Source organism: Fukomys damarensis, unplaced genomic scaffold, assembly GCF_012274545.1.
Source record: "Fukomys damarensis isolate Sample0158 unplaced genomic scaffold, DMR_v1.0_HiC HiC_scaffold_16, whole genome shotgun sequence".
NCBI classification, from domain to species: Eukaryota; Metazoa; Chordata; class Mammalia; order Rodentia; family Bathyergidae; genus Fukomys; species Fukomys damarensis.
In genome coordinates, this window is record NW_022900928.1 from 14963101 (window position 1) to 14973965 (window position 10865).

At 39.6% G+C, this 10865-nt stretch overlaps 1 protein-coding gene and 1 long non-coding RNA gene across 2 annotated transcripts in view; one reads left to right on the forward strand and one right to left on the reverse strand.

The window, feature by feature from the left end:
• The window catches only part of LOC104856067, an 85087-nt gene extending 74419 nt beyond the window's left edge, over positions 1–10668 (reverse strand). The window contains exons 1-2 of the long non-coding RNA XR_778549.2: positions 10256–10668; positions 5627–5765 (exon numbers count right to left, since the gene is read on the reverse strand). This is a non-coding gene — a long non-coding RNA (uncharacterized LOC104856067). The remainder of the gene's footprint in view (positions 1–5626; positions 5766–10255) is intronic.
• The window catches only part of LOC104856066 (vitamin D 25-hydroxylase), an 11862-nt gene continuing 11562 nt past the window's right edge, over positions 10566–10865 (forward strand). Inside the window, exon 1 of the mRNA XM_010615216.3 lies at positions 10566–10813. Within this exon, the coding sequence (XP_010613518.1) occupies positions 10589–10813 (225 nt within the window). The 5' untranslated portion in view covers positions 10566–10588. The remainder of the gene's footprint in view (positions 10814–10865) is intronic.

Sequence of the window (10865 nt, forward strand, 5' to 3'; positions counted from 1 at the left end):
ATATATATATATATATATATATTCAAAGACTTTATGTGATAATTTCTTGGGATTTCAAAGCTTTTACTAGATTTTATTTTAAAGATTGTATTATTGAGGCCCTTTTTAATAATAAAAGCATTACCTCCATAACTATCTTGTAGTTTGATATTTTTCTAACTTTTATTTAGCCAATAATGGACAATTTTTTAAATTTACTTTTAAAATAAGGGTTCATTTTTATAATATGTTCTAAAATAATCTGAGCATTAATTATATATATGTTTTAAACAAACTTGTTCACTGAAAATTTAATACTACTACTGTCATATTATACACTACATAATAATACACACTCATGCTCACAAAAAATTGTAAAGAGAAAATGGATGGTTTAAATTTGATTTTAAATTAATATAGAAGTTCTTGGTTATAACTACACCCACTTAGTATGAAGTTCTGAAATTGAATAATATATCTTGTAGCCAAAATGTATTTTTTCAAAGTTTTTATTTTCCCTAGGATAATAGTGCAGAAAACCTTCATCAGGCTTAAATTAAAATACTACCTTTGGATCAATCCATGTATAAGCAAGATAATATTTTTGTTATCATGGGCAGTTCTATATTGGCAGGTTTTTAAAATACCTAATTAAATGGAGTGTTCCAAAGTGGACAAAGATTATGGTTTTTGAAGGAAAAAGCCAAAAGCCTTCTGTTATAGGGCCTATTTCACAAGAAAGCAGGAAGGTAATGAAATGACTGTTAGCCTGCTATTTAGTAGGAAATTATCAGAGGGTACTGCAGCACTTATCTTTGGGGAAGTGGGAGCTTCAAATCCAAGTAGCAGAGTACCCAGGTGGGGATTCTGCTTAACGGCCTGGCAGTGATTGACTAACACTGTTTGAAATCTAACTCATGAAAACTATTTCAGACAAAGAAAATCCTGTACAAAGGCAGATGATCATTATAACACTATTAGCCTTACAATACACAAATGCAAAGAAATTTTGAAAATCTGACTACTATCACTTCTGGGCACTTTTGGCTAAGATCAAGTGTGAAAGTCTGACCATAAATCAAATTGTAAGATTATACTATAAACCTATCAATATAAACATGGACAGTGTCCAAACTAAGAACTGGAACCAAAAATGAGACACTACTGTTCTATGAATTGTTAAACTTGAATTCATTAATATTACCAATTTGTCTAAGTCTACAAATCAACATTTATACAATTCCAGCACAAGTTTTTTTTCAAAAAAATGCATTCCCCAGACATATTTCTGCCATTTGTGTTAAGACACTTAGCTCTCAGGGCTAATGGATGTGCCCAAAGAAAAATATAGCCAGGTCTTTCTGATTGGACCAAACTCACTTATAATGGAAGGCACAAAATGGCGGTATACAAATTACCTAAAGATACTAAATGGAAAACCTCCAGTTTGTAGACAAAATTATGTGTTTGCCCATTCATTTCAGAATCCTGCAAAACCCTAAAATTGAAGTAATATAGAAAATTGCAACCGAAGAAAATTTCTCAATTCACTCTACTACGTTGGAAAATCTGCTTAAACAAATCAACCCATTTTGCTTAAATTGGGACTAACCCATCTATGAATAGACTTAAGATCAGAGTGCCATTTCAGGTGTCCACTAACTCTCACTTAGCTGTAACAATCTGGAAAGATGGAAAGGGCACAACAGTCCCAGGAGCCAACACACTGGGTTCTCGTTGCTGCCACCAACTTACTCTGTGACCTTGAGCAAGTCACTTGTCCATTCAAGGCCTCAGCCTCCACTCTTTGGAAGAGAACTTTTGGGTTAAGTGCTTGTTCTTTTCAGTTTTAAAATTCTATAAAGCTGCTTAAATGTGGTGCTATGCTAACTCTACACAACTTCTTTATTACACCAGGTCATTTTATGCCTTCCAGAACAGCTGAGATGCACAAATATACATCACTGTAGTGTGAGGGATAATTAGGAAAATCACTCCTTCATCCCCTACAGAGGGTAAGTAAAAAATGTGCAACAAAGGCAGGAAAAGGAGGGGAGGAACATTATGTCTTACAGTCCAAGTTTCAGTAAGACTTATTCTTGCTTATTTAAAATGGGCCTACATTGAATTGGGACCTTGCTTCTCTGAGAACAAGTTGCCTGTGGATAACAGTGTCTTGTTTCCTGCGGCTATTATCTGATCAGTCCACCTAGAGTAAAATGTGTCACTGTGTCACCTTTAGGAGGAGACTTGACAGGGGAGATTATTCCAAGTAAGCCCAGTCAACTATCCAGCATACAAATAGCCTAAGTGTGTAGTAGGGTGTTGGAGTTCAGGAGAAGAATAAAATCGGGATCCTTCCTCTAGAGTCCAGAGTCTTTTCAGGAAAAAAAAAAAAATCTAACGAAAAAAGAAGCCATAGCAAAGTGAAACTGAATGCTGAGCTGATTTCTAAGGCATGTAAATGCTAGAGAGCATCCGAGATGGAGGCCATAGTGTACCTGAGCATTTGGAAAAGGCCCTTGACAGAAGCAGTCAGGATCAGGGCTGAGATGGACGGATGTGAGGAGAGGCAAAAAGTAGGAAGCCAGGTATTCCTGTGGGAAGTCTTCCTGATCCTCTACCTCCCTCAGGCTCAGAACTTTCTCTACTCCTAATTTCACATTCAATATTCTGATCTCCAAAACTTCAGAGAAATAAATATTCTGTGCCACCAGTCACCTACAAATGTTCTTTCAAAGTTGTTGGAGAAAAAGAGCTGAGCATGATGACCCAGACATAGTGCCTGCCCAGATAGGGGTCCAGGTCGTCCACTGCCTGAGGCGAACACGCTCCACAAATAATACCCAAGAATTTCTCAACTTGATCTCCAATGATTAAATTTATATTTTGATTCAAAGTCAAGGCCAGATGACTATTCTGTATCCTCTGAGAATACTTTCTAGATGAGTGAAGTCAATCCTTTAACTGTTAGTTGTTTCTGTTTTGGAAACTGGCAAATCTTTCAAAAGTATACTACATACTTCCCCTGTTTTCTTAAGCCAGAGTGGTCTTAAATAATTTTAATCTTTGATGAGAATTAATTGGCCCTTTGTCCACATGACACCCTCAGGCTGTGAGATGTGTACCTTACTTACATAATCCCTGGCTGTAGTGGCTTCTTTTCTTTTTTGGGGGGTAGGGGATACAAGAGATTGAACTCAAGACCTTGAATTTACAAGGCAAGCAGCACACCACTGAGCTAAATTTCCAGCCCCTTTAGTTTCTTATGTCAATGTTTTATAATTATTGTTTCCTTTTTCATGATTAGAATGGTGGATGTCACTACTGGCATACTTATTTAATATCTGTTCAATCTAGTATTTCCACCGATTCTTTAAATCTATTTTCAGAAGCACGATATGAGAATGTTTATGACAATCATTTGCAAAGCAAGAGTAAGAAAACTCCAAACTAGGACTTACCAGTCTCTGAGTAATATTCATGAGTTTTAAAAATATGTTTCTTTCCCTTCCTACTTAGCATTCAATGTCCCACATAATACCAGTAGCTAGAGAAGAACTTCAGGGTGACTTAATGTGAATACAATCCCAGGGAAGAGAATTCCCTGGGTATACACTGATTCTGAGCTCCAGACAGCAAGCACTCACCTCCAAGACTAATCACATTTCCTGTGTTATACATGTTTATAGAATTGTTTCTTTACTTCAGGAGATGTAACTGTAATAATAATTCTAGTTGTGATCATTTGATTGATGTTTGCATCCTCCGATAGACTGCAATTCTCAGGAACGAAAGAACCACGACTAGTTTTGTGCACCATTCTATCCCCAGTACCTAGTCTTGTCAGTGCTCAACACTCTTTGATGTCCATTCATTTTGAGATAATGACTGAAGGGACACAATTCTGGGCAAGTCCAGAGCCCAGAATTCTGGTTGCACTGGAACTGTCTTATGTGATCTTACACAGAACATTAAACCTCCTCAAACTCAGTTATCACCTTTGCAACATAGCCAAAAATGTTCATCTATTTTTAAATTTCTATTCTATTTAAATACAAGGAAAGGAGGGCTGAGGATTTAGCTCAGTGGTGCTGCCACCTATCTTGCAACTCCAAGGTCCTGAGTTCGATCCCCGGTATAAAAAAAATTAATAAATTAAATAAATAAATAAATACAAGAAAAGGAATACAAGATTCCAGAATAGGCCCGGTGGGAAACAATATGAGAGGAAATTCCAGGGGGTTGGTTGACTACCTCCAGGATAGCAGGAACAGTTCCTGGTTCTGAGAAAGATGATTTCTCTAAGTTGATGTAGCTTTTGGAAAATTTATGAAAGAAAAAAGTTCCTCATTGAAATCCTTTCTTCCATGATGCCTTCTTCTCTGTCTTGACTCCCAAATGTTGGAATAAACATATCTATCTATCTATCTATCTATCTATCTATCTATCTATCTATCATCTATTTATCTATATGAGGTCATTTTCATTTCTCAGTCTATGAAAATGCAAATTGTCTTCAACAAAAGGCAAAGGTTGGCAACATCTGGAAACAATGTATCATTAACACATTTCTAATGAGGTTAAAAGAGAAATGGTGACAGGTACAATAAATCAACAGATCTGAGTGGATACTCTCAGCACTGCCTATGAAGACTTCAGCTACTCTGTGGACAGCAGTAACTCCTCAACTGCTGGGGGTGAGCAGGTTTACAACAGGGCAGGAAATGACCCATGTCATAGCACTGAAAACATGTAATCTTAGACAACATGAGTACAACTGGCAAATTAATGTTCACGGGCACTTCTTCCCCAAACAGGGGATGGTGAAGGAGATGGGCAACCACATGCCTTTGAACACTAAACTTTCCAAAGCCTGCATACTAAAAGGTCTTCACATGGTAGTTATTATTTTAAATTTAAAAATGGATGCATATATATAGCACTGAAAACATGTAATCTTAGACAACATGAGTACAACTGGCAAATTAATGTTCACGGGCACTTCTTCCCCAAACAGGGGATGGTGAAGGAGATGGGCAACCACATGCCTTTGAACACTAAACTTTCCAAAGCCTGCATACTAAAAGGTCTTCACATGGTAGTTATTATTTTAAATTTAAAAATGGATGCATATATATAATATATAACGGTCTATGAGTCGTACTCATATAAACGATTGGTACAGACTGAACTTCAGGGAATGGGGTATGGAGATGCTTGGTGGTTAAAGAAAGACATTTCCTAAGGGTCCCACCCAGAGGCACCACTGGGCTCCCAGCCTTACCTCAGTGGGTTAAGTGTACAAACCCCGTTCCTACAACACTTTGTAATAAAAATCATCATTTGGATACCCCACTTCATGAGAGCAGGATGAAGTAAGGAATTCACTTTGGGATCAAATTTTAAGAGAACAAAGAACAGTACTGTTTTTTTCTTTTGGCTTGGGTCTCATGGGGCTCGGTGGGACACTTCTCTGATTCTTACTTCCTTTTGTTCCGATGAAACACACTCTGAGTATGTATAATGGATTATGCAAAGGAGGCAATTTTGTGTTGGATGCTTCACTGTGTGCAAGGGGAGTACTGTGGGCAAGCACCCAGGACCACAGCATTCAAAAACTGTAGAAAGTCAGGTTATCTCTCACCTGACACTCTCTGATGTCTTCTGCTTTCTGTTGCTGTGACAGAAAATTACAAAGAAGATGTTTATGCAGCTGACAATTCGAGGGGTCAAGAACATGGCACCAGCAACTTCTTGGCTTTTAGCTAAGGCCATGTGCTGCTCTGTGGAAGAAAATCAGAAAGGAAACATGTACTTGAAGATGAGATCACACAGCAAGGGAACAAAAAGAAAACCAACTTAATTTTATTAACAACCTCCTCTCAAAATAACTAATCCACCCCCAAGGTAGCTATGTCAATCCTTTCATGAGAGTGGAGCTCCCGTGATCTAATTACTTCTGAAAGGTCCCAATAATTCTTTTTCTCTCTCTCATTGAGTTTATTAGTACATTTCAGGTACACAGTACAGTTACATTCATCATTGAGATCTTGTACCTTTACATGACAAGTTATGGTTCTCATTTTTTCCTCTTGTCCCTGCCCTCCCTTCACCCCCTCTTCTCCTCCCCTTTTACAAATACTTTATTTCCATCTTTTCATTTTCTCATATATTTTTTTCCTTTTACCTTATTACCTTTCCCCTACCCTTCCCACTTCCCCTACACCTTTAGCCCTTTTCTTCCTATTTCACACTGTCAATTATATCATTAGGATCTTATGTACCATTATAGTTTTTCACACCAGAGAAACTATTCGGTATTTACACATGTGTGACTTGTTTATTTCACTTAGGAGTATATCCTCAATATGTATCCATTTTCCTGTGAATGAGTCTAATTTCTCATTCTTTATGGCTGAGTAGTATTCAATTTTATAGAAAAACCACATCTTCTTTATCCAGACTCCAACTGATGGGCAAATGGGCTGTTTCCAAGTTTTAGCTATTACAAACTGTGCCACTATAAACATAGGTGCACATATATCACTGTGATATGATTCTTTTAATTCTTTTGGAAAGATACCCAGTAGAGGGATGGCTGGGTCAAATGGAACCTCTAATCCCAGCTCTTGAGGTATCTCTATATTGATTTCCATAGTGGTTGCACAAGTCTGCACTCCCACCAACAATGGAGAAGGGTTCCTTTCTCCCCACAATCCCGCCAACATTTGCTATTGTGTGATTTCTTGATAGCAGCCATTCTTTGTAGGGTGAGTGGAATCTCAGTGTTGTTTTCATCTGCATCTCTTGAATGACCAGTGATGTGGAACATTATTTCATATATTTACTTGCTGCTTTTACTTCTTTGTCTGAGAAAGGTCTGTTCATTTCGGATGCCCATTTTTGAATCGGGTCTTTATATTTGGGGGGTTTGATTGTTCAACGATAAAAACCATATGATCCTCTCAATAGATGCAGAAAAAGCATTTGACAAAACTCAACACCCATTCATGATAAAAACCCCTGCAAAAAATTGGAATAGATGGTCTATATCTCAACTTAATAAAGTCTATCTATGAAAAACCAACAGCCAACATCATGTTAAATGGCCTAAAACTGAAAACCTTCACAATAAAATCTGGAACAAGACAAGGATGCCCACTATCACCACTCCTCTTCAATATACTTCTGGAAATATTAGCCACAGCAATTAGACAAGAGAAAGAAATTAAAGCAATAAAGATAGGAAAGGAAGAAGTTAAACTGTCATTATTTGCTGATGACATGATACTCTACATTGAAGACCTAAAAAATTCCACCAAAGACTTCTAGAGTTAATTGACACTTTTAGCAGAGTAGCTGGATACAAGGTCAACACTCAAAAATCAATAGCCTTCTTGTACACAAATAACAGACTGACTGAGAGAGAAATTAGAGAAGCAATTCCTTTCACAATAGCATCTCCAAAAAAGAAGTATCTAGGAATCAATCTAATGAAAGAAGCAAAAGACCCTACACTGAAAACTACAGCACTATGGAAAAAGAGATCAAAGAGGATACAAGAAAATGGAAAGATATCCCCTGCTCCTGCATAGGAAGAATCAACAGTGAAAATGGCCATACTGCCAAAACTGCTATACAATGCAATGCCAATTGAAATTTCAACACGTTATTTCACAGAACTAGAAAAAATAATCCAAAAATTCATTTGGAACCAGAAGAGACCTAGAATAGCAAAAGCCATCCTAGGCAACAGAGACATGGCAGAGGGTATAACAATTCCCAATTTGAAACTATACTACAAAGCTACTGTGATAAAAACAGCATGATACTGGCAAAGAAACAGACCTGAGGATCAATGGAACAGACTGGAAGACACAAAAACAGATGTACTCAGCTACCTCATCTTTGACAAAGGAGCAGACCATCCTCACTGGAGGCAAGATAGTCTCTTTAATAAATGGTGTTGGAAAAACTGGGTTTCAACCTGCCAAAGATTAAAACTAGACCCTTATCTTTCACCATGCACTAAACTAAAATCCAAGTGGATAAAAGATCTAAATATTAAAAAAGAGACACTAAATTTGCTGGAAGATAAGTTAGGCAGAACTCTTCAAGACATTGGCATTGGCATAGGAAAAGACTTTACGAAGAAGTCCTCAGTAGCATGGGAACTAGCAGAAAGAACCAACAACTGGGATCTCATCTTATTAAAAAGCTTCTGCACTGCAAAAGAAACCATCAATATAACTAAAAGACAACCTACAATGTGGGAAAAAACTTTTACCAGCTGCTCCTCAGACAAAGGACTCTTATCTAGAATATATAAAGTTCCCAATAATTCTTAATGCTGCTGCAATGGGGCCAAGCCTCAACATAAGTTTTTTGGGGATAAACCATACTCAAACCATAGCAATTTCCAAAGGCAAAAAAGGGGGCTCTCAATGGAGCACAAATTATGCTTCTCTTTGTTGTACCATTCTGCACACTGAAATGTCAAAATCCTGGGCACAGTCTTTACCAAAATGCTGGGAAGAGGAATAAAAAGAAGGGGAACACAGTGAGCCATTCCCTTTGCTGAGAACTGAGAGAACAAAATAAATGGTTACATGGAAGGCTCTGTGTTCTGAGACCACTTTGAGTATTCCTGAGAACCACCCCCTTATCATGGGGGGAATCTCATCAGTGCCATCAGTCAGATCAGGGTGGCATCAGGGTAAATTCTGAGCTCTGTGCTAAGGTAGCAAGGCAGGAATGCCAAAGAAGGAATGCTCCTTAACTTGAGCCAACCGGAGGGTATTTTTGAAACTGAAATCAATCCTATAGAAGATAAATGAAACAGGGCCACTTCTGAACCCAGTGCCTGTACTTTGGCCAGACTGCAAGACAGGCCATGTTGGTGAGGGCAGGGCTAACCTCAGCTATCTGCTAGGTGATAGTCCGCATTCCTGGTGCATCAGAATGACTGCAGTCCGGCCTGTGACACCACAGACTAAGTTCAGCAGCAGTGTCTGACAACTATTTTCCTACTCTACTATAAGATTCTTGATCAGTAAGAATTTTAAGTATTTAAGGATAATATAATAAGCTTTTGTAATAGATGGAATACCCATCTAGATGAATATTCTGTGGGCAGAAATCCTATGAAACATTCCATAAGAACTTTGTTGATTTTAGGTCTTGTGACCTTTGTATATCCATTGTTGTTGTCACCTTTGTATTTCCGTTGCTTAGGACAATCACAAGGTGTGCATTCAATAAATATTTGTATGAATGAAATTTAAGCTAACGAGGAAGAGAAAACCTTTTCCAATGTTAAATCATGATTATAATACACCTTTTAGAAAGGTCCCAAGTCTAGTAGGTCCTGTGTTGCAAAGAACTGCCCAATAAAATTAAGAATAGAAACTGAAATAGCATGAAATCAGTTGTTTAATTCTAGGTTGTGGAGACAGAAAGCTTGAGAGGTAAGTGCAGTAGCTGCCCATTGGGAACAAAAACATTAAAATCCTTAACAAAAGAACACCACTTAAAGACATCCTGCTCTCAAGAGGCGATGATAACAGCTATCCTTGTGAAGTAAAGCCCATTTATCTATCCCAATGACTCCTGACCTATCTTCTCTAAAAGGATATGCATAGAATTCGCAGGCCAGAAAACTGTCTTGCCAAAGCTGCAGCTGTAAAAATAATACTGAACACAATACAGGTGCTCCGAGATCTATAAGGTGCCAAATGATCCAGGAAAAGGTATTCTTTAAATATTCACATTCGCTGCCTACACCCTTTCTCCATATCCGTAGCCTATAAAAACTCCAATCTCTCAACTTGACTGCACGATTCCTCTCTTGGAAACTCCCCCGATCTAAGTAAACTCGTCTTCGCTCCGTGCCTACATCACCAGCCTCTAAACGCCATTTTCCAGTCAGTACCATTCCTGAGCAACTGCAGATAAGAGGCCTCTGCTGTGATTACCAGTAATTAACGAGTCTGGGAGGCCCCGACAGGGGTGGAAAGACGGGCAATCCGAGTTAATCGTATGGATAGTGCTTAATCCTATGGATGGTGCTTAATCCTTAGAATTCTCTAAGGATCCCACCAAAAAAAAAAACCCTTTAACAGGAGAGAACTTATGAGTAAACAAGGAGAAAATATTGTTTATTATCTTTTTGTATCGATGGGTCGACTTGCTAAGCTAGAGGAAAGTCTGAAAGTTATCGAGTCAGCTAAAGACTGCAGCGTTGACTCGTCTTCCTAGCATGACATAAACGGACCTGGTACCTAAAAGACACTTTAAGATCGCAGTGGCTCCCAGGAAGGCAGAATCAGTTCAGCCCAGTGGGTGGAGCTGTCCGGATCGTCGTCAATCACCTGGTGTTCACACCCCAAAAGGGCTTTCGAGGATCGGTGCCAGAAGCGGCCGGGTGCTGGGCAATGCCAGTAAGTCACCGGCCGCTAGGCCCCAGAGCCCTATATTCAGCGAGCCAATCGCCACGGAGTTGGGGCGGAACCTCGAGGCACCCGACCAATAGAAATACAGGGAGCGAGGGGCGTGGCGGAGCGGCGGGCCTAGGAGCGGCGGCTGAGTTCGCTCCCAAGTTTGGGGAATGTGGAAGGCTCCGGGAGCTGAGGCCGGCGCAGAGGCGCTCGGCAGCGCACTCTTCCTGCTGCTTTTCGCGCTGGCGGTCCGCCAGATGCTGAAGCAAAGGAGGCCGGTGGGCTTCCCCCCGGGGCCGCCGGGGCTGCCGTTTATCGGCAACATCTTCTCCCTGGCCGCCTCAGCGGAGCTTCCGCATGTCTACATGAGAAGGCAGAGCCAGGCGTACGGCGAGGTACCGGCCCGGCGGGCAGGGTGGGCCGCCGTCCGGAGCTGGGGCCGGCGCT